Source organism: Strigops habroptila, chromosome 1 (genome assembly GCF_004027225.2).
Source record: "Strigops habroptila isolate Jane chromosome 1, bStrHab1.2.pri, whole genome shotgun sequence".
NCBI classification, from domain to species: domain Eukaryota; kingdom Metazoa; phylum Chordata; class Aves; order Psittaciformes; family Psittacidae; genus Strigops; species Strigops habroptila.
In genome coordinates, this window is record NC_044277.2 from 105,428,021 (window position 1) to 105,452,374 (window position 24,354).

The following is a 24,354-nucleotide window of genomic DNA, read 5'->3' on the forward strand; positions in this document are numbered from 1 at the left end:
CCTCTTGTTTTCCATTATAGACACAACCACCTGCTAATCTCATTCCAAAAATGAGATCTCATGCCTGACAGCATACCTCCCTAGCCCTGGCATTGTTTGCTGTAATCGTCTGCTCATATCTGTACTGAAATGTGTTGCTCTGCTTCAGCTTTTCCATACACAGAATCTTTATCACAAATGGTGTGAGAAAAAAATGCATGAAATTTTTTCTAGCCATTCTCACCATTCCTATGATCCAATATAAAAATTGAGGGGAACATAAAGAAAGAAGAAATGGTAATATGTGACAAGAAGAGGAAAAAAATGTCATCCCTATGCAAGAATAAATGCTCCAAACAAGGAACAAGAACTAGATCAAGCCAAACATGAACAACAAGGGCCTACCAAAGGCAAGGACAGGCAATCCCAAAAATGGGAATACTGACACTCTGTGTTTTTAAAGTGTTATTTACAATACATTGTTGATATGAGTTATTGCATATTTATCCCTTACTTAAGCCTGCTTCTACAAAAGGCAGAACAGACCATTCTAGTCTGAGCTATCATTTGCCCCCTTACTGCACTCCAGCAGTAAGATTTTTCCTGGATCCTCACAGTTAATTATCAACTTCCAGATAAAATGCTTTGAGTCCAGCGATGAGTTTTCTTGCAAACACCTAGTAAACATCCAAAATAGCAGGAGGGAGAGGAAAAATTAAGCAAGATGAGAAGCTCCAAGCACACTTCAATCGTGGCAAGCAAAACACATCCCATCATTTTAAAAACTTAAGCTGTACATAATGTGAAAGAGTCTTTAATCCCTTGATGGTATCTATTTTAACATGTTTCCTATTGAACTGATTCAAATTTGAACTTAAAGGATACGGCAGAAGAGCTCCACAGCGAACAGACAAGATCACCCAGGAAGGCTGAAAAATAAAAACCACAACGTATTGAAAACCTTGATCCGCATGTATGAAATATGAATTACCTCCCAAGTTCGTACTATAGCTAGTTTCAGTATGTATCTCCCAGCTTTGAAAGTCTAAGTGTTTCAGACATTGTACTTAGGCCTCTACAAAAGAAGACTCTTCTGATTTACTTCTAAGATTGCTTACAGGTTGTGCAGCAATATGGGAGCAAGACCCCTTTTGTCTTGTCCTTCTATTGTGCCATTTACAGTACTTATTCACCCTCTTTTTTCCAGTTCTCCCTGCTCAAAAAAACCACAAAAACCAAACAAAAACAAACCCCCACACAAAACGCCCTAACTTACACTCATCACATGGAGTCAAGAACCTTACATAGAAAGAAGTTTCTAAACACACAGCAATGCTGGCTGCTAAGCACACAAGCCCCTAACTGACAGTATTCTAGGACAGAAGGGCTCAAAGGGAGAGAACGAGGTGGTGCAGAATGGAGGAGATGTAGGACAGTGGTCCCAATACAGTATAAGGGAAAAAGGGGAAAAAGTGCCATCACATTCAGTATGAGATTACTTTTCATCAAAAAATAAACAAAACCAAAATATATTGTGGTAGCGATGTTTATGGTATCTGAATTCTTGCTATTCTCTTTCTCTCTGAAGGAGGCATACACAAAGAAAATTGACTAAAACCATTTCATTCATAACTCCTCAATCCTCTGAAAGAAAAAAAAAAAAAGAAAAAAAGAGATTTTCCATTTTCTTCCCTCAAGGTTTTCTCTTCCTTATTCTAACAAGCTACCTCTGCCTCTGACTTAATACTTACTCTAATCTTCTTGATTACAAATCATGCTGTGATTGTTTTCAGGTAGAACTAAGTGACATTACTAAAAGACTTGCTCTCGTTTGGACTATTAAAAAGTTCAGCTAGTAGCAGTTATACATCAAATTAAATTATTTAAGTAAATGGCATTAGAAAGCAGTAAGCACTGTTAGGACACTGATGTCCTTCCTCCACTTGAGAATGGAGCAGCCTTCTTGTTTATAAGATTAGAATTGTGCCATAGAACACTTCAGAAAAAGGAACTAAAAATTAATCAGCACACCCACTAGAGCCATAAGGTCTCTAGCTAAGCACCTTTTATTTTTTTTTGTATTAATTAATATTTTCACATTGACAGGTGAACTCTCATGACATGAGCTATCAAAATTCTCTACTGCCACCTGCAATCATCTGGAAGAAATAATCCAAAATTATGTACCCAAAGGTATTGGCAGTGAAATACTAGTGGGTTTTCTGCAAGTAATTCTTATTACTTGCAGAGTGACAAGTTCACATATTCAAACATGAAGCCCAGAATCTTTCACTAGAAAAATAACCCAAGATAGTAACAAAATACCAGTAATTCCAGTACAAATAGGGAAAACAAAACAAAAGAAAACCTTGAAAAATTGAGAGAAAAAGAATCTATTTTTCTGCAAATTCCTAGTGTTTAAAAATAGCACAGTACACATACGCAGAATTAACAAAATCATTTTGCACCTTGCCAATTACATGTGTTTAAAAAAAAAAACCCTCAGCAGTCTACCACTTATTCTAAATTGAGGTTTTCCATTGCCAGAAGCTTGTAAGAACCTTCCCATCAGAAACATTTCCAAAGCACAGCTAATAGGACACCATCTCACAGACCACTGAAGGAAGAATATGGAAAAAAAAACCCAAAACAAAAAAACCCCGACCCACTGATAGATACAGAGCAACAAGAGAAAGGAGGGAATAGAACTGTAACAGAAGTCTACCAATCAGGATAAAAATGTTTGTGTAACAAAAATAAAAGATCTTTGAAGATACATTTCATTTGGTTATCATCCAAACATGAGTTATTTTCTGTTATAATAATGAAGTATCCATGTCAGTACTTTGACAGTATCATTGATGAGTCATTCACCTTTACCACAGGAAGATCAAAAACTTCACGAGATTCTCCAACTTCTGGATTGTCCCCGTCTTCTGAAATTATATGTGAAGCCAGTGCATTGTAAGAAACTTCCTTTGCTTTCCCAGCTTTCAGAAGTTGAATAACCTAAACCCAAAAGAGAAAAGGGAGAAGTCAACAATTTTTACACCTTTTATTAAAGAAAAACATTAATGCAAGAACACACTAACACGTGAGAGGAATGAATATGACCTTCTCTCTTGGTTGTCCTCCTGTAAGCGGCTAGCACTCCTTCTGAAGTTGCCAAGTGCACCCTAGTTAAAACCTGACTGACAGTGTTTTAAACCTCTGCCATATTTCAATCATTCAAGTTGAAGATTTACTTTCCAAAAATAATTCAGGCTGGGGCAAAAATCTGGAAAATGTCAAAATTTTTTCAAAACATACATTTCTCAAAAAACACCTCAAAACAATTTTGTCTCACTGAGAAGAAAACCCTTCTTCTCAGTTTTTGTTTTTCTCGTATGGTAGCCTTACAAGTGTTTCAATAAACTTTAAAAGAAGTGCTTGAAGTTTAAAAAAGGTAACCCAATGGTCACCTTAGAAAAGGTGACATCCTAACTGTACATTGCAGTCTTCATAGGGATTCTTCCAGATTTTGCCACTTACTTACCTTGGATATGGAAAGAAAAAAAGAGTTAATGTTCATTTAACAGCTAAGAATTCCACCCTTACCCGACACACTGGTTCCAATATTTCTAGATCAAATCAATATACCATTCCAGAGCATACGAGTAAGTTTGAAGAAGCCATCCAGCTGCTCTGAAACAGTGCAGCCAGACAGATGAAGCATCTAACACCCCCATGGTATGAGAAGGGTCTGCAAGCAAAAAAGTTATAAGCCTTGAGAGAGGAAAACATTCTAATAAAGATGTATTGGGAAAAGAAGTGATGGAGGACTAAGTGATTTAAGAGAAATAAGAAAGAAAAAAATTAGTAGAAGGACACGTCCTCCCTAAGCTACTACCTAAAAGAGCTGGAATTGAAATGTCTCATTCCATTGCTCTTTCCTCAGAAAATGCAAAACACCTCACATCTCACAAAACACATCTTACTCCTAGTTTTGCTAGGCCCACATAGAACATGCTGGTTTAAGAGCTCAGTATTCTCTAAGCTCAACTATAGAGATCTGTGTGATGAATCCAGTCCTGCCCCCACAAAACAGGACTCACTTTTATTTAAATAAAAGTAACAGAGAAGACTGTGGAGTGTAGAGGGAAGAGAAAAATGGTTTAAAACAAATGTTCAAATGTTAAAAATGCCAATTTTCCTTTCTAATATTCATAAAGAGATATTCACATCATAATGATCTTGAGGACCAAACTGGAATGACTTTCGTCCTCCAAAACCTGCCAGGGACAGACGTCTATCCCTCAAAACCTGCTGGGCACGCTCTCTTTGCTACAGGATGCTCTCCCCACAACAGCGAACAGCAGAGAGCAAGGTGCTACATCCACCAAACAGAATAGTAAGCAGTTGCTCCTTAGGCAATTACTACCTACTCTGTATACTGAACAGGACAGAGAAGGCATTGAAAAAGATACTCTCTCAAAAAGTGGTGTTGGGCTATTATAAAGCATCTATGCTAAGCAGAAAAACAAGGATGAAAAATTCACCACTCAGCGAGGAGACAATTTTGGCATTTCCTGACTTACACACTTATCTTTAAAACTCCATTTTTTTAAAAATCAACTTTTTTTTTTTTTTCTGCAGTGGATGAATATGTGTTATGTCAAAGTACAAAAGAATTAATCCAAAATAATCAAGAAAATTGATCACAAGCTTGCTGTTCTTGCTACCACGCAGTCAGGAACAGGAGAGAATGTTTCCATTTTACACACCAACCTCCTAAACCACAGGATACCTTCCTGCATGAAATCCAGGTAACCGTAAGGTAACACAAGATGTTGTAATTCCAATGGGAAAAGCTGAATAAAAATAAAGCACTTTTGGAAATAGTCGATATTTAAGAACAGCCCCATCACAGAAGCTCTTTGTCTTGCACAGCTTTGCCCAAGTTACAAGTCCCATTCAACTATTTGTTTCAGGGAAGTCTAAAAAGAGGAGTGAATGCAATGAAAACTGAGCACCCAAATCCATCTGACAGCATGAGAAAGAAGTTACAACTAGTTAGAATTATGACTTCTTGTTGTTGTTGTTGTTACATCAAAACAATCCTGCATTAGAGGGCTTAAGCAAAGAGTCTGCTTATGCAAAAAGTTACACTGGATTCAGGTGGTAAGTTTAAATACTATAAATATGATAGATAATAATGTCGTATGATTATTTAAAGTCGCATGAAAAAGACTTTTCCTAATCTAGCTCCTGTCAATGACAAAACTCCTCTCAGAACACATGACTTCTTCACTTTAAGTAGTGCCTTGACTGAAAAGTTGTACTGGCCCAACTAAAGAACTTCACTTATACCAGTATCAACCATATACCTGTAACTAGAAAATAAAATGCTAAAAAGCCCTAAAATGATCACTGTAAAAATTCCGCACTTTAGGTGTTAGCTTATATCCCTTAAATGAAATTTCACTTTTTGGTGCATATAAAGTTTATCTTTATTCTCTCTCAGTAAAATCTGTGTTGGAAAAAAAGAGAGGAATAGTTCAAAACTAAGAACTACAACAATGGGCATGAAAAAAATAATAATAAACCAAGAGCTAACCAGATATCCTGCTCAAAGTCCTTATGCTGCATTGCATTACTTTTTATCTCTTTCTGTATGAAACACTGTTTTTAACTGGCGCTACCACAGCATGATGGTTTGGGTTTACAACTTTTGGGAAAGCGGGAAAAGCATTTATTAAAAAAAAAAAAAAAAAAAGTAATAGCTGACATCTACTCATCACACCCTGTAAGGTGTGAGTAGCAAAGTGCACATCCCAGTGGAATGGATTTGAAGTTGAGAGCCAGCAGACTAATTCCCTTTCATTTGCCAAGGAACATCTAGGCACAGTTCCAGGCTTTTGTTTCTCTTCTAGTTTATACTGCATATGTTTTAATAGGTAGTGAGTACGCAGTTATTCACCTGAATATATTACCTTTTTTTTTTTCTCTCCTTATTTTTGGACTTGCTTTGATTAGAGTGCTCACTTGTGCTAGGCCTGTTTTAATACTTATTAAGATAACTGGTTTTTCCATTAAACCATTTGGAATTTTAATCTGACCAAAGCGTGCTCCTCCCCAAAAGGCAAAGGAGGAAACTTCTTCTCAGAATCAAGCTAGCAACCGTTTGTACATGAAGAGGTAAAAAGCACCAAATATATGTGTAATCTTTGAGATTAGTAATGGAACACCACCTCACTACAAGAACTGGTTTTAAAAGCTCTTTGTGGAGTTCAGTTTAGACTTTCTGCTTTCTGCCTCAAAACACAAACAGTAAACACTCCTCTTGTTTAGGTTGTTCACAGGGTACCTCAGAAGGCACCTGCAGAATGGGGGACCACAGCACCCACCAAGAGCTGCCGCAAGCTCAGCACCATGCACCTCCTTGTTCTGGCTCAGCTCTGCCCTCCCCAGTGCCTCCTGCTCCCAAGGGCTCACCAGCATGGACAGGAGCTAGCCCTGGCCTCCATGTAACAATGGGCTTCACCAGCAAGCCACTTCAGAAACCAGCGCACTGGAGGGCACAGTGTTTAATCAGGCCAGCCAGCCACAGAAGCACTTCGGTTCCTCAGGATTTCTCAATTCAGGCATCGCTTATCATAAGATAGTGGCTGAAGGGCTTCAAGCGCGACCTGATCTCGGAAGCAGTGCAGCCCGTCCTGCACAGTGCAGAGGCTGACCCTACCAACTCCACTAGAACCACCCTTGGTGTCTTCTTGCAACCCTGAGAAGCCATCCACAAATAGAGGATAATTTAGTGTACCTCAATAAGAACAAATCAAGGCCTTAAGATAATGACACTAACTGCTAAGAATAATAAAACTTAATATGAGAAAGGAAACTAGCTTAAGAGAATGCTTGTTTATTCACTCTCTGGGGGAGTACTACTTATTGTCTTGCTACGTCAACTAACTACGTGCCTTTTGGGATACTACCTATATGATAAATGGTATGCAAGAGTCCCATTGGTTTTTTGCACTATCTTCATACACATAACAATATTGCTATTATAGATGGGTTTTAAAGTAGTTATTATTATCCAAGCCCTAATGCATCCTCAAAAAAAGTTATGCCTAAAAACCCTGTTGTTTTTCTTTCCTGTTAACTATATTCCTAGACTGTATTTCTTTTAGCACATAATCCTATTCCTACGAATAAAAGCCACCTCAACAGGTCAGTGCCTACATCTGAAGTTCACTTAAAGGCCTACAAGATTCACTGAATGCCAGGACATGAGATTATAGGAACTCAAAGCCAAACTAAGGTTCGACTTCAGCAACTACCAAAGCAGCAAAGACTTTAATTTCAGCGTGAAACATGTCGCAATCTGTTTGCACGAAGGTGCTGTCCTAAAGCTAGTTACAGTGCACTTCAAACACTTGTCTAATTGGACATGCCACGGAAACTTTTATTTAACCACCTTCACCCAAGGTGACTGCGTATTATTAACTACAAGGCCAACTTCATCATCCAGGGTGCTGCCCCAGGCCACAGCAGGCCCGCCTCGACATCCAGGGTACTGCCCTAGCCAGAGGGACGGATGGCCATTTGTCAGCACCTTCTGCCCCTCGCCTCCTCCCGATCCGGGCAGGGAAAACACGGAGACGACACCTTAACCACACCAGCAGCTCCGTGCACCCAAGGGCTCTGCAACGTCCAGGAGCGGGCACCACAGCCCCGAGGGTCCTGTGAGGGTCCTCACACCGCTGCGGGGCGCGGGGGGGAGCGGGCGTCCGGGCTCGCCCGTGTGGGGCGGGCAGAGCCAGCCAAGCCTCCTTCGCGACGCCTCCCCGCGCCGAGGGCGGCCTGTCACCATCCCGGTCCTGAATCCGGATACAGCGGCGGGGCGGGGACGGGAGCGGCAGGGGCCAGCACAGCGGGACGCTGAGGGCGGCCGAGCGGGGGGCCAAGCGCGGCCCTGCGGAGCGGCCCGCTCTCGGGGCGGCGGAGCGGCGGGCAGAGCCGCTGCCCCGCGCGGCGGCCAGCTGCCGCCCGGCCCGGGCTGGAACAGGAAGTCCCTTGGCCCGCCCCTCCTGCGCCGAGGCGGCGGCGGGGCCTGCGCACCGGGGCCGCTGGCTCCCATGGCGGGTGGCGGCGCGCTGGCCGCGGCAGGGCCGTTACCGGCCGTTACCCCGACCCCCCTCCCCCAACACCCCCTCCGGCGCCCGCCCGCCCGCCCTGCTCGGACCCCCCCACCCCGGCCCTTCCCCGGCAGCGCGCGCTGCGAAACGGCGCGTGAGCCTCGATCCCGCGCGGGGAACTGTCCGGGGGGGGGGGGGTGTAGAGGAGCTGGACGACCCCACCGTGTCCCCCCCCGGGGGGGGTAAAGAGGGCAAGGCAGGCAGGGGTGAGGGGTAGGGTGAGCCGGTACCTTGGGGTCGATGTCTCCCACCACGAAGAACTTGACATCTTTGAACATATCCTCCGGGACTTTCAGCTCCTCCTCGTCCGCCAACATGGTGCCGGCGGCCAGCACCGCGGGGCCCCCCCCGCGCCCCCTCCCCGATAGCCCCGCGCTCACTGTGGAGAGCCGCCGGGGCCCGGGTCTCCCGTCCCCTCCCCCCGCCACCGAGCCGCCGAACCGCGCGAGCAAGGCGCGCGCTGCGGGACACACCATCCCCCGCCGGGACGCAGAGGGGATGTAAGGGGGAGGGGAGAGCCGCCCGGACAAAGCGGCTCCCCCCGCCCGAGCAGACACCCCCGCTGCCGCAGGACAGTGCCAGCTCCTAATCCACCGGCCTATCCCTGCTCCTCTTCCTCTCTCCGAACCGGACCGGGAACCAGCATCCGGATCCGAAGCTCCCCCCGTACGGAACGCAATGGACTCGCCCCGAACGACAGAGGCGGGCAGCGGGGATACCCGGACCCGCCCATTGGCAAACAGGCGAGGGACGGGGGGAGGGGAGCGCGCCGCCGGCCAGCCCCGCCCCTCAGGGCCGCCCCAGGCCCCGCCCCCCGCCCTCAGCTCCGCCCCCCACTCCCGCCGTGAGGAAGGCGGCGGTGGTTGAGGTGGCTTCACTCGGCCGCTGCCGCTCAGCCCCGGTTCCGCCTGGCCTGCACCCGCGCCCCGCGGGCGGGCACCCCAGGGCCTAGGGGACCGATGAGAGACGGCCAGCGGCCCTTTCAGGTGGCGGGGTCCACTATGAGCCCTGGTCCCTGAGCCGGGCCTTGCGTGGCTTTGAGCGCCCGCGCCAGGCTGGAGCCGCACGCCTCGTACCATAAACGTGGTGAATGCGAGGAGTAAAGGGCTGTGGTAACCCATTTTCTTCACTATTCCAGGTTTTCATCTCTGTTTATTGCGGGAAGTCAAGCAACAGCCAGATTGGACGGGGCTTGGAGCAAGCTGGTCTAGTGGAAGGTGTCCCTGCCCAGGGCAGGGGTTGGAACTAGATGGGCTTTAAGGTCCCTTCCAACTCAAACCATTCTGTGATTCTTTGACTCACCACTGCAAGCACTAACAGACTATATACTAAATATGCTGTACACAAGTTACAGCATTTTGCACTTCCCATTTTCAAACCATTTTTCAATTCATCAAGAACCTTCCAAAATTCAATCCTTCCCTCTAAAAAAACAAGCCAACAAACCAACCAACCCATATTACCCTTTCCAGCTGGGAGTGTGTGCAATTCCAACAGACAAAATACATGTTCCAGCATCCAACCCATTAGTGAACATACTGACTACTAAAGAAATCAGACATTTTCCCTTGAAAGCCTACTTAAAAGCATCCTTCTTTGGTGATAGTAAACCATTAAAACCTAGAGGGGGATGTATGTCACATAACTTCACATAACTGATCAGAAACCAGAAATCATCACTTTACATAGATTACCTTTATAGTCAACAGAAGGAAAGGAGCACTTTCAGAGCCTGATTCATCTGGCATATTTTAAACATCAACATGGCCAGATAAATCTTCCCCCACTTGCTATGCTTTCCAAGCGAGTTTTGGACCCCTCCTAACACTTTCACATGGACAATATTTCCCTCCCATATTTAAGAGTGATGTTACAAGATGGAACCAAAAGGCTTACTGAAATAAAAATACAGGACGCTTACTGTTTGCCTCCTGTCTACAAGGCCTGTCACACTTTCCCAGTAGAAAATTAGATTTCTTTCTTTTTAATTATTATTGAAACTATTAATCTGCCTAGTAAGTATTTAACGCTATTATTTATCCAGTATTTCGGGTGGAGTTGAAGTGAAATTTATAAAAATTTCTAATTTCCTTCTCGTCCTTTTTCATGGAAGGAGCTTCATCTGTCTTTTCTTCTGGTCTCCTGGATCTCCAAAGGGCATCTACCTCTTTCTCCTCCAGCTATGTAAGAAATACTCAACCCCCATTCTTTTCCTACTCCAGAAAGAGATCTTACCCTTTGGTTGCAGGTTATATTGTACTGCCCCCCTCCCCCCCCAGTTAAAATTTACTTTTTTAGTGAAAACCAAGGTAAGAAGTCCTACAACTTTTTTCATACTACAGGGGAAAAAGGTAGGAATAGCCATCTGCTTTTAAATCTTGTTATCCATTTCATCCAATAATTCATATTCTCATCTCACTTTCTATCTTTTCTAATAACTGTGTTTAGGGTCACTTTCTTCTATCCCAGGTATTTCCTGGACTGTCTTTGAAAAACACTTCTCTGAGCTCTGAGCCTTGCCTGCCTTTATAGCCACTGTCCAGGCCACCACATCCAGCCCTTGCTTTCTTTGTTCCATAATTTTCACTCTTTCCCCCTCTATTTTTGATCCATTTTTACTTCTTCCCACTGAATTAGAACTACTTTGACCAAAATCTTCATTCGCCTGCAGCGAAATATTTCTTCTTATTCTTCTCAATCTATCAGATATCATTAACACCATTACTTCCTGAGCTTCCTTTCCTTTTGGATTTCAGCACCTCTGTAATCATCTGCATCTTCCAGCACTGGTAATTCTCATCTCTCTTCTTTCATAAATGTCGCTGTCTCTCAGTTTCTGTTCCACATTTTTCTCTGAATTCTTTTCTTTTCATGATGTCATTCATTACTCAACTTCATCTTCTTTCTCAGCATGATTGCTAAATTGCCCCTTCTCACAAGAGTAGTTTCCTTATATCTAATCTCATATGCTATTGTATATTCCCACTCCACACAAAGAAAACCAAAGTGATTTGTCCTCTCGATTTCCCTCCTCAGTCTATTTTCTTTGTTACTCTAATGAGTTCCCCCGGCCTTCCTATCCTTTGGATTTACCATAGCCACGTTATTTTTAGTTCTTCATACAATTCCAAGATTACAAGTATGTGAAATCACGTGCTATGCTAATACTGGCAAAGAACCAGCACACTCTGCATGGGATTTTTAATAATAATGCCCCTTCCCAAGACTTCATCTGAAATTGTGCTATTGCAGCACCAGGTGGGGTCCCTTTTGATCTTCTATTTGTTCATCTAGTCAAAACAGAAGAATATGAGATAAATTTTGTATTTTAAACCCAAATAATTTAAAATTCTCTACGATGTATCATTTATTAGCAACACAAGGTCAGATTACTGCATTAAATCACTGAAATTCATTGCAAAAGCATTTTTCAACAGGAAATATACCCATTAATAAGGTGTCAACCTTAACCAGAATTGTTTGTTTTGACTAATTATGACAAAAATCCAAGACTGAAGTTTAATTCCATTCACAGTATGGAAATGGAGTGCAATGGGGAAAATAAGAGAGGTTAAGAATTAACTAAAATAGCTTTACCGAAATAAAATGATTTTATAAATTCAGTCCTGGAAAGCAAAGATAAAGTTGTTGGAGCCCTGACCTGGGATGTGGCACATGGACATTTGGGTCTGCCCTTCTTTTCCTGAATGGAGTAAAAGCAACTTCACTGAGGCACAAAGCAGGTATGGCTGCTGGATGCCTACATCCTCTGTATGTTCTTTAACCACAGAGCTTTTGATAAAAATGGGAAGAATGAGGCCGTCACATCCTCCTTCCACCAGAGGAGTGTGCCTTGAAAGCAGCTCCTGGACAGAGCACTGTAGCTGTGCTTGGTGAAGGGAGTACTTGGAAAATCTTGCCTGAGGTTGAGTAGCTGTCAGGTAGGTAACCAGCTGTTTGGCACAACCAAAGCAAAAGTGTTTCTGTATATGCCATGAAACAATGCACAGCAACAGGTCTACAGAAAACTTGCCTGGTAGAAGCCTGGACACCCAACACTTTCAGTGGCCCCTAAAAAGTAGTTTTGTAAGTCTCAGTATTGGATTTCTGGTCACATAGAGTGGCTGTTTTATTACCAGCAGTGATAGTAAATCTTCTTACACAGAAGTATCTTTTATCCACAGTTTTGTTGGCTTCAGGATGACCACTTCCAGGAGAAAAGTACTCACGTGAATCACAAATTCTTCCACTTAATTACCTTCTAAATAAGCAGTAGAATTAAATTAATGAACATATTTTTCAAGTCCTTATGTATTTCATGAGTCACCTGTCAAGAAGTTATTTCAATTCTAGTAATTAGACTATTTCTAACAAAAATGAATAGCTCCAATTTCTGCATTGTGTGCGTGATCTAGTTTACAAACCATAAGAACAGAAAGCTGGATTGGAAAAGTGTCTTATTGAAGAAGAAAAATATCTCCTGTATTTGCCAGAAACAAACTCTGGGTTCTGCTCGCAGGTCAGCACACAGACCTAAGTCAAATGAGTGGGCTGGCCCCGCTGTTTAGACATAGCAAGGTGGAGAACAAAGTGCTCACCTATATCTATCATTGAATGGTTTGGATTGCAAGGGACCATAAAGGTCATCTAGTCCCAACCCCCCTGCCATGGACAGGGACACCTTCCACTAGACCAGGTTGCTCCAAGCCCCATCCAGCCTGACCTCGAACACTGCCAGGGATGGGGCAGCCACAGCTTCTCTGAGCAACCTGCGCCAGGGCCTCAGCACCCTCATAGTGAAGAACTTCTTCCTAGTACCTAATCAAAATGTACCCTCTCTCAGTTTAAAATCATTCCCCTTTGTGCTGTCGCTACATATCCTTGTAAAAAGTCCTCTCCATCTTTCCAGATAAAGCTCATCTGCACGAGCTCAGAGAGACAATGGCAGGAGTAATTATATAATTACAATATTATACCAAATAATACCCTGCCAGGCTGCTCCCATGCCCATCCTAGGGACCACTGGACCATCTGCAGCCCATCTGCACAAGCCAGAGGAGCAGAGAGGCATGCTGGCAGGTAGGAACCCAAACCAAGGTACCACCACCCTGTCCGGGCCCCTCCCAGGTCTGTCCCAGCAGAGCCAGCAGCCCCAGGTCAAGCTGGACCTGGCAGTGAATAGGTGAAGTGCCCTGGGAGCAAAGGGGGTGAGTGGGTCTCCAAGGGTCAGCGCTGGGTGTGTATCTCTAGGGGCAAGAGCACAGGGTGGTCATCCACGGGACGTTGAGAAGTCATGGCCACTTGCACGCATCTAACACTCAGTACAGCCAACTGGAATAGGGCTGTAGCTTCAGGGCTCATGAGTCCAGATGCTAGCAACTGGGGAGTCTGGTGTTGAGGGGCCAGCTACTGGGCAGACTGAGTGTCTGGGAGAAGCTCCTGGATATATATATGTATATAAATATATATATATACACACACACATATAAACATACATACACATATATATACATACATATATTCTTACTAGTGGACTTACATGCTGTCCAGCCACAGGGAGAGCCAAGCAACTCTTGGCAGGTCTGATCACAACACACAGGGGTGAGAGTAGTTCAAAGGAACTTCACTCCTGTAGAAGTGCTAAGCACATGGCAGGATCTTAATCTACCCAAGAAACATCCAAGATGGACTCTTAAGTACAGTCTCTGCTCTGATGCGGCCACGACAGTGTAATTGCACAGGAGCAACCACTCTCATAGATCAATTACACCTTCTGGGCTTAGTTACCCTAGTGAATAGACTGAACCGAGGTTGTGCACATCACTACAGTCCACAGTGATCTGAAAAGCACATTATCTGTACTATAAACACACCAAGCACAGCATCTAATATATCTTAACTATGAGAGCTCTGTACATAGTTTATGACTATGTTTCCAGAAAAGCTGTAAAGTGATCTCTCTTTTGCAGCGGGCATTGCTTGCACATACTGAAAGCCCACTGAGTTGACAAGATTTGTGCAATTAGTCTTTGCTTACATAAATGCCTTATTTGTGTGCACAAATGATTATATGAAAAATTCATATGCACCTACAATATCATATTTAGGCATAATTGCTTGTGAAAAAACAACAGTTTGATTTTTTTCTTGCAGTTAATTAAATTCCGAGCTTAGATTAAATCGTGCATTTGTTTTACTCCAGTGAGCAGAAGGCTTTCCGAGTCCTTTGTTAATAATACATGCTCGTTTGGTAGCAGCTGGCTCTCTAGATGTTACTATTACAATAAAATATATCTTCACAAAGTATGCAATTTTGTACAGAAAGCCAATGTTAGTTTCAATATGTCTGGAAAGTTGTTGAGCAGTCCCAGAAGGCGTGCTTTCTGCATTGCCACTGTACCAATTTCTGAACATGAATAAGAATCTGGTTTTATAATGTCAACCAAAATATGCAAAATAGGTACATAGAGGGCTCTGCTTTGGCTTGAACTGTCTACGCATTTCTCCTCTTTCCTTCAGTAGGACTACTTGCAATGGTAAATATGATTTATAATTAAAAACTTTCTGTTTATCTGTACTGCGACACTGAATCCTAAAAGGTCTCTTGGAACTGATAGTTTCATTTTCAATACTCTTCCAGTTCCAGAGAATGTGTGGTCATTTGCTTGACATTTTTCTTTTTTAATAGAATAGTTACAAAATGTTTAGCATATGCCAAGTAACAAGGTGTACCTTTACTATAACTGTGCATAAATCAGCAGGGGAGGAGAATGCTCTCATAAGCACATCTAATGTAGGGGCATTTTTTATCATAGTATTAGAGGAGGAGATATACTCCTTTCTATTACCTGCGAAGGAATGCGTTTGGCATATTAGCCCACAGGGAAAGGTGAATGAGATGTTGTGTGTCACATTGCAAGGATAAAAAACCAGCCCTAAGCTGCAGCTGGGTATGCCTTTATCAAAATATAGCTAGTGGGATGGTACACAGTGTTAACTGTACTATTTACACTTGTCTAAAGCCACTCCTACTCCAAGATCTTCTCCATCAAGCGTAAGATAGCACCACATCATTACAGGGCTTGTTTGAAGTAGGTCTACTGGGAGGGCTGCGTAGTAGTTTGTAGCTAATAAAGGAATTAATTATGCAGACTGATGCAGGACTCATCAAAACTGCAGAGTCTCCACACATGCAGCTGAAAGGAGCTGCCAGCGTGGATGGGGGAGAGCAGGAGGAACCTCTAGTTAATCCTTTTCCTTTAAAACTTCCAGTGATAACATCTACACAACCTTCCAATACCTTGTTCTAGTGTTGTAAAAATTCCTTACGGTTAGAAAGTCTTCCCTAATATCGGATCTAAATCTTCTGCTCTGTAAATAAGGATGATTCTTTCTTTCAGAAAGACTATCAATAACCCTCTCTATGTAAATTTTCTAGATACATACATACTTTATATTTCTAGATAGATACGTACTTCATATATATATAAAATATACATATATATAACATTATAATACTTTCTTAGTGAGTTCTGGACCTGGTTGCATTGCACCTCACAAGTACTATAGGCAAAAACAAAGAATTTGCCACAAACAAAATGTGATACTGTAATTTATAGGATCCATTCTTTGCATCTCAGGAGAAGTCTTTGCTTCTGCTCCTACTAAGGTACCTGCCAATTTCTGTATGTTTTTGAAGTATAAGGAAAAATGTTTGTGAAACATGGTGGGTAATTACCCCTATAGCCCTCCTTTCTTGCTTGTCAAGATGTATGTCATTGAAAGGCTTTCCATTTGGGTAAATTAGTATCAGCCAAACAACAGAGAATGGAAATTTTCCTTTAAGCCTGGGCTTTCATTCATGCAGGCCTGGAAAAAAAAAACTCTTACCTGATGAACATGGAGCCAAACTCACTGAAAGCTAATTATCTGGCTGAGTTCCTTGAGCGAGGATTTATGCAAGGCCTGAAGCAGCATAAAGTAAAGCTCCGTGCTGCCAAAATGGGAGGAGTTGTCCACTGCTAACTTAGATCCTCCAGCCTGCAATCTCACTTGTGTTGACTTAAACCACTGCAAACCTCCCCTGGTTCTGATCGCTCATTTCTGCCTCTACACTTTTTTCAGCACTGCACTCACACAAAAGTTTCAGTGCCTGGGGGGTGACCCATGCTGATCTTTCTGAGAACAGCCTATTAAAAATGGTTGCATTTTCCACAGGTCATTTTCCTGACTTGGTTAACCGGGTGTGGGCTTAGCACGGGCAGTGACTCAGGATTTGCAGCGTGGGAGATGGAGGGCAGCAGCTATACAAGCCCGTCTGGCTGCCAGAGAAATTCATATGTAGCCATGGGGTCTTAATGCTAAACCTGATGAAAATATTTATGCCAGGAAACTTTCCCTGGCTGATATAAATTCACAGCAAGTCCATCACCTTTGGAGCAGTTCCTCCAACTTTCCGAGTGTAAGGCCAGAGGTCACTTAGATGAACCTTCCACATGGAGTGCAGGGAGCAGAATTGATCACTACATTGTTTTTTTCTAAAAACAGCCCCAGCCTGGGAGCACTTTTCTGCTTTATGGCATTCCCAAATGCTGAAGCTTAGAAGAAGCGTTTTCAGGGTAGCCGAAAGACAGGGGTCTGCACATCCTTAAATGTGGACACAGAGGTAAACATACTTACCTGCCTATGACATGGTATAAACAGAGGAACTGATTGCATTTGTCACACATTGTGTTTGCAGCTTTGGGAGGCTCCCAGTGCTTCCACGTGGATGTTACTGTACTATACAGACAAGTAATTATTGTTGCTGGGTTGGACTACTACTTTTTCTGTGGCAGGAACCTTGTATCTATTTCTCATATATTTTCAAATGAAACAAAGAATATATACCAACATTCTTGAAAATGTGTCCTGACAGCGTTCTGGTAACAGCCTTGAGGACAGAAGAAACCAGTAAATCTGCTGGTCAGCCTTTCTTATATTTTGCCCTTAAATTTCATCCAAAATACTCTTGCTCTGACCTGAGTATCTCGAGTGACTGGTTAATCAAAGTGAAACTTCCTGAAATATATTGAATCTTGATCTGAAGACATCAAGAGATGAAGAATCCACTGCTGTACTTAGTTGATCAATAATTTTAACATGGCCTTGGAGCCAGCTTAATTAATTAGAGATTGATATCTAGAACTCCCTGCCTCTTTAGTATGCCATGCAGAAAACATTATGAAGTAACACATTTGTTACTTAAGTCCCTAATTGGCTGCAAACCTTCAATGCAAAAAAAAAAAGAAAAAAGGTAGAACTATCGATTTTGTATGTAGAGTAAGTCTGTTTTAATGATCTCAAGTACTCAGTACTAACCAGAAGCTGGGATTCAAAGTAATAGAAATTATTGTCAAGTCTTCTCTCAGTAGAGCTGAGCTCACGATGAATGCAGCCATACTGTTCATACTCTCAGGCCAGTCCTGGCTCTGACTCTCTCTTCTTTTACTTTCAGGAGGGTTTCGGGGAAATAAAGGCTCTGTAAGTCCCTGAATGTTTTGGTTACTTGAAAGATATGCTCTGTGATATGCCGAATCTCTTCCGATATGAACAAATAGTTCTCTGAATCAAGAAAGCTTACAATCAATTTATGTCTCAAGGTGTAACTCCTCTGTGAACTGGCTGAGGCCAGATAAGGTTTAAGTTCACACTGTGGCTTCTTCAGTGTCTAGTAAGCTCTTTGACACCTACGTATCCCTGGTGCCTCTACAGCCTGGTTAGATGTGGTTGAAACTGCCCAGGAATTGGGGACAAGGAACAACTGCCATACCACATGCAAGAGAATGTGATCACGTTGAACCTTTCCAAGACAGCATACTATGAAGAAGCTGTTTCTTTTGATTTTGGCATACTACAGCCTGAACTTGTTAGCTTTCCTATATGCTTAAAGGACCGTCCTCCTCCTTAAAGACTGTCCTACTCCTTCACTACTGAGGCTTCTGCCATATTCATGACAATGTTGGTCATTTTTAATCTAGGACACTGTGGTGTCACAGATACAGGTTTAACCTTCTTAGAAGTCACTGAAAACTTCTCTGGGTTTATTTAGAGCTTGCTGAGTTCCCTATATAAATAAGAGCAGCCTCAGGGACACAGGACTTGCCAAGTCTGAATTCCCAGTGTTGCAAATAGAAGAAATCATGGCACGAGGCAGCAAGCACCAAAGCTGTAATGATCTTCCTTCAGGGAGTCAATTACATTTGCTGTTTGCCTTATGGCACACATAGGTGATTACAGTGTGAAGGCCAGGATACATTTGTTTAATGTATCCTTGAACTCTATTACATTTTCCACTCATCTTGCTAGAGCCTTATCTTCAATTACACTCCTTTCTTTATGCCCCAAGCTGTTGTTTGTTACAAGACCAATCTGACCCTCTTGTACCCAAAATGTCAGTGAATTAAATCGAATTTTTATACTTTTCAACTTGAACAGTTATCTCATGATGCACATAACAAACAGATAATGAGATCTGCATTTTATTAGACACAGTGGCGCTTACTGATGTTTAACTATTAGGCAGAACCATTTTGCTGTTCAGTTACAATTACATTATTTTTCTGTGTGGCTGGATAGCCATCAATTGATTTAACTCATTCTAAATGTATTTCTTTAGTGTTGCTTGCAGTCATACTTAGAGAACTGGCTACATTTCTATTCTTTTTTCTGAAAAGGGAAGGGACATTTCCATAGTTCCATTTCTTTACAGTCTAAGCTTTTTGTCTCCTATGTTTTGTGAGTATTTTCCCAAGCTTTTTCTCTGAGTCAGGGATGCTCCAAAATCACATTCTTAGCTTTAAGCATATCCTCAAACCCTGCTCATTTTGATAGGACTGAAGCACATATTGTAATTAAACATAGCTGTGAATGAGGATGCGTTCCTGAAATAAATCCATGTGAAAAATGACCTACTGGGCACATTCCAATGGCTAACACATACGCCATTGAATTATAGTGCTCTACACATTTTATGCTTTACATGTGCATGCTCATAATTTATGATTCATACAGTGCTTCTGTATCAAACTGGGATCTAACCGATGCAAATATTTAGGTCCATCACGGGATACACGAAGATCCATCCTCCCCAGAACAGCCTGGCTGCCACGTGGCTCTCCTACATGCTGGGAGTCGACTCACACACTCATAAATAATCCAGTTGGCAAATATCAAAAGGTTACATACCCTCACTGGTTTTGTGTGCATGCTCCTGTTCTGGCTTCAGGCAAGGGAAGGAAGAGAGCCGGGCAGGGAGATGAAACTAACTCTCTTTATATTAAGCCACCAAGAACAGAAGCATATATGTCATCATTTACTGTATCTCAATTTGAGGAGGGTAATTTCTCATAATAGGCTGACTTGATTGCTTACTGAACATACCTTGGAGACTGTTTGGTCTTGCTTTTGTACAGCAAAAGCTCACCCCTGTCTCTATTCGCTCTGAAGGATAAAGGGTATGAAAGCTACTATAGGAGTATTATTATTCATATAAAGGAAAGAAAGCTTGATTCAGAGAGGGGTGTCTTTCTGAGATTTACTGAGCAATCCAGAGGATTTAGAGATCTACATTTTAGACATTTAGACAGTTTTATATTATTAAAAAAAAAAAATCTGACTACATTTTAAAATAATAATCCTCCTTGAAATGAATGGAAGAGATGCTCCCATAGGTTGCTTAAGAAAATCTATTTCCTCACCTATTTCACTCATGCTTACAGAAAGAAGCTGCCATACATTTTTATAAGAAATGGTAGGCACATTGATGGCTAACTCTTTACAACCCAAACCCTTGCACTAAACCTCACCTGTGTAAAATAGTCTAGCTGGGTGTTTAGCAGTAACTGCAAGATGCATCCTAATAAACCGCCTGCGGTTCTCCATGACCCATGGTGCTCTTTTGTAACACTTGCCATTAATCTGAGGCTGTAACGCGATGTTTAATGGGGCATGCTTCTCACTGGGCAGGAGGGATTATCTGGGGCAAGGACGTCAGGATTTATGGTTCCTTACAGTCACAGCTGTCATAAAAACAGAAATGCTGCAAGAAAACCTCCTTTTAATGGAGAACATGCACTGGCAGAGACCATTTGTCACTTTGCATCTCCCTCACAACGTATCAAGCCTGGACTCCACTTACAGATTTCATCAAGGTGTGGCTGCGCTACAGAACGGATGATGGCAGGAGAAGGACAAAGCACCAGAAGCCAGACTGGCTGGAGTGCAACCAAAAAAGAAGGATCGGGAGTAGATGTGTTTGTGGGTGGGCAGCTCTGCAAGACTGAGAATAGTGCTAGGAGTCAAAGCAAAGGGACAGGAGATATTGTGTGAATGCTGGATGAAAGGCTTTAAAACATGAAGATGTTGAGTGTTTTTTTCTCATTTTTCTATTGAATTAGTGGTTTTGGTTACAAAATTTTATTTATAACCCTACTGCCAAATCAGTTCCTAGTGGTGATGCTTTAAAAGCTGACCATGTTAACTATACTAGTGCTCAATAAAGCAGAGAAGAAAGGAGAGGCATTAGCAAGCAGTGAAGATGCTTAAAATGTGTGGAGGAGGAAGGACACTGACAGTTTGCCCAGAAAGCTCTGAAGATGTATCGGATGAGGAGTTCTTTTAAAAATGATTGTGATTTCCTTTTTTTCCAAAATGAGCTTCAGCTTTTAAAGTAAGACATGAGCCATCTAATGTGCAGATGGACAATACCTTCTTTAATGAAGACACCCCATGAAATATGTTCATATGAGACACTGAATAACTCAGAGGTATCAAAATGAAAGAGCTTTCCTAAATTTATGCTGAGATTCTGATAGGAAAGTCACCTTTTCGGTTCCTTTAGCAGCTGAATTCAAACTCACTGTGATACAGTAGAAACCTGAAAGTAGAAGGTAGCCACAGAGAAGGTAGAAAAAGGAAAGGCAGAAAAAAAAAATACCAACAAAAATGGACTTTTTATAAGAGCAGGTAGTGATAGGACAAGGGGGAATGGCTTTCAACTGAAAGAGGATATATCTAGATTAGATATTAGGAAGAAATTCGTTACTGTGAGGATGATGAAGCTCTGGCACAGGTTGCCCAGAGAAGCTACGGCTGCCCCATCCCTGGCAGTGTTCAAGGCCAGGTTGGACGGGGCTTGGAGCAAGCTGGTCTAGCGGAAGGTGTCCCTGCCCATGGCAGGGGGTTGGAACTAAATAACCTTTCGGGTCCCTTCCAACCCAAACCATTCTATGATTCTATGAAAATGAACTTGCAGGGGACACCAGCTTAATAAGGCCAAGCAGTCCCTTGACATTCAGGGCACCTACTAAAATCTCCGCAGGGACAAGAATTACATTATACACTGCATCTACCTGGAGGCACCTTTAGGAAGGTGGAAGGGAGGGCTTCAAAAAGAAGGGAGAAACTCACTAGTGGCAGATGCCAGCAGCTCCCTCTGAGCCTGGTGGCTTCACTGCAGGACAAAGCAAGGGTGGGCACACAGCTGAACCCTGCGGTCATTCAGAGATCCTGGCCTCAGCTGCTCTTGCTGAATCAGTTTTCCCAGCGCTAGCTCTTGCATGAGCATATTCCCACTGTCACATGTCATGTTCCCAGTGTGGGAGCTGAACATGAATTGCTGGTGAGCTGCTGCAGGTCACAGACCATTGGGCCACCACCTCTGAGTTGCAGCCTACTGACCGTGACTCACTGACCAGCAGACAGAAAAAAATCAGCTATTTTATAATAAAATGCATAGCTAGACAATTAAGAAAGGTCTGGCAACATTTTGCTGTCAAAGTAGTGAATACTGGCTGTCAAAACTAATGATGCTACTAATAAAAATCCTTGTGAAAAATAGAGAGACATTTAGACACATTTATACAACCACTTTCATCCCATGCGTTCAGAGAATTTTATAGCAGTAGCAAGAAGACACTGCTTGATCAGGTGCCTGCTGCGGCAGAAGGAACCAAAATAAAATACTTGTAACATCATACTGCCAAGTTCTAGGAGAGAAATGATGTTTGGGGTACTTTAAAAACAGCTGTCTCTGTTCAAATAGCTGGAGAAATTTGCTGTCTTGACAATGATCAAGAGGCAAGCTTTTTGTCAGCTACAGGAGACGTCTGCAAACACTTTTCTTGTGCAGGCATGGGAGCAGACTCATTTTAGTTGCAGAAAGAAAATGTGTGGCCATGCCCTACCATTTGACTTTTTCTTGTAATTTCTTTGACTTGTAAATAATTCCTTGCATTTGAATGAGCCTCTCACTCTCTTGAACAGCACCAGAGATATAAATAAGTAGAATTCCACAGCTTTCCCATTTTCACTAATGACCTGTCATGTTGCACGGCTTGAAAATACTGGAAATTTTCCTCAATTTAACAGCAGTTCTGCTGATCTGCATGAACTGGGCAGGCAGGGGCATGGAAACATACGCATACACCAAATAATCAAGGGGAGGGAAATACTCCACAGCTGGAAGGAAAGAGCATGTGAATATGAATGTGAGACACTCATCATCAATACCCAAGCTGAGGAAGATGTACGACTATGCCAGTGCTTCCTGTGGCAGGCAGAGATGTGGCTGGCTGTTCAGAAATCTCCAGGGAGGAAGGCAGCAGCCAAAGGCCTATGAAGAAATTAGGCTGCTAGAGTGGAATAAAAGGAAGGACATCCCTTTATAATGGACATTGGTGGTCTCATTTTTGCACATATTGCCAGTCAGTTACAATAACAAAACTGGTCTTGAATGTCAATGTTAATGAAGGTTTGGGAATAAGGTGCTCCAACCAAGGAAGACATGGGCATGGGAACACACTGCCAAGGAGCCAAAGGGAGCAGAGTGGAGATGGAAGTAGGTTCAAGAAAAACAGTTAAAGAACTGCTGGCCCATAAAACTGTTTAGTGTGATTTCTGTTCTTGTTACGGTAAATGGATCTTCAAATGTTTTGCCTCTGGAGTCCTGAAAGAACATTTCCAGACTATAGATGATTTTATGTAAATAAAAGTTCAGAAACCTACAATCTGCAAGGAAAAAGAAAGGTAACCTGGAAAACACCACACAACAGAAAAACCCATGTTCAGCCTAACACGATCACAGCCTTCCCTATAGCTTCACACCTATGCAAATCATCTGCCAAAATGCATAAAGCTCAAGGTAAACAAATCTCTTCCACAAGTTGGCATACGGAAAAAGGGTCTGAACTGAAATGGTAATTGAGTTTTAGAGACCCATCCATTTGCTGTCATCGTGCCATCTGTCTCCTTGGCAGAGTCCTGATAGTTTGCATTGGTAGCTTTGATTGCCAAAGCTCATGTATTAAGTTAGTTACCTCGTCTTCCCACACACAATTTCTTCTTATTTTTCTATAGGCCTGCTATTCTAGATGATTCACAGAACTGCAGGATACCACATACTCCCAGAAGCATAATATATTTTGATATTTTAAAACTTTTTTCCTCAGAAATATGAATAATTTTCTATTGTGGTCTGTAAACAACCTGCAGAGACCAAGCTCATTAGAGTTCAGAGAAAGGCTTACTTCTCAGTGACTGACCACAGTAAAGCTCACAGGTGCTGGTGTATATATGTGTTAAGTATTTTCTACCACCCGAGTAATAAATGAAAACTGTGGATGCCTTATGAGGGCAGCACCCCTGAGGCAGGCTCCAAGTTATTGCCTTACTGCCGTAACTACTCACTGTAAAGCACCTTTGACTAAAAGCCAATACAACACCTTAGCATAGCTCTGGTAGCTCCCCTGAAATTACACAGATGATTTATGTTGTCCCTTAAGGTACAAAAGATGTAATAAAATTATTTACATTTTTTATGTACATAGAGTGCAACTTTAACTGCAGCAGTGAATGATTTGGGAGTTGCCCTAAGACTTCATTAAGTTACGTTCCCTCTGGTTCTTTGACCATGAACATGGTTTTGGCTGTGCAAGAATGAAAGGTTTAATTCCAGCAGGAGTTAATTCACTTTAGGCAGAAGACAGATAAACACTCCTGGCAGTCCATTCACTGAGACATATACTATAATGCATGGTACTAGAGTCCATCCTCCCTTTAGGCTGGCTGTGTAATAGATTGTGACACAATGACTGAGACACCACGGAGTTTACGTAAGAGAGGACTGTGCTGTAGGAAAGATGGATATGCAAAGAGGCTT

At 42.5% G+C, this 24,354-nt stretch overlaps 1 protein-coding gene across 2 annotated transcripts in view; it reads right to left on the minus strand.

The window, feature by feature from the left end:
• PAXIP1 (PAX interacting protein 1) overlaps positions 1-8,898 on the minus strand; it is a 36,419-nt gene extending 27,521 nt beyond the window's left edge. For both annotated transcript variants that reach the window (XM_030494028.1, XM_030494019.1), the window contains exons 1-3: positions 8,387-8,898; positions 2,854-2,988; positions 865-908 (exon numbers count right to left, since the gene is read on the minus strand). In XM_030494028.1, coding sequence (XP_030349888.1) covers positions 865-908; positions 2,854-2,988; positions 8,387-8,632 — 425 coding nt within the window. In that variant the 5' untranslated portion in view covers positions 8,633-8,898. The remainder of the gene's footprint in view (positions 1-864; positions 909-2,853; positions 2,989-8,386) is intronic.
• Positions 8,899-24,354: the final 15,456 nt, after the last annotated feature.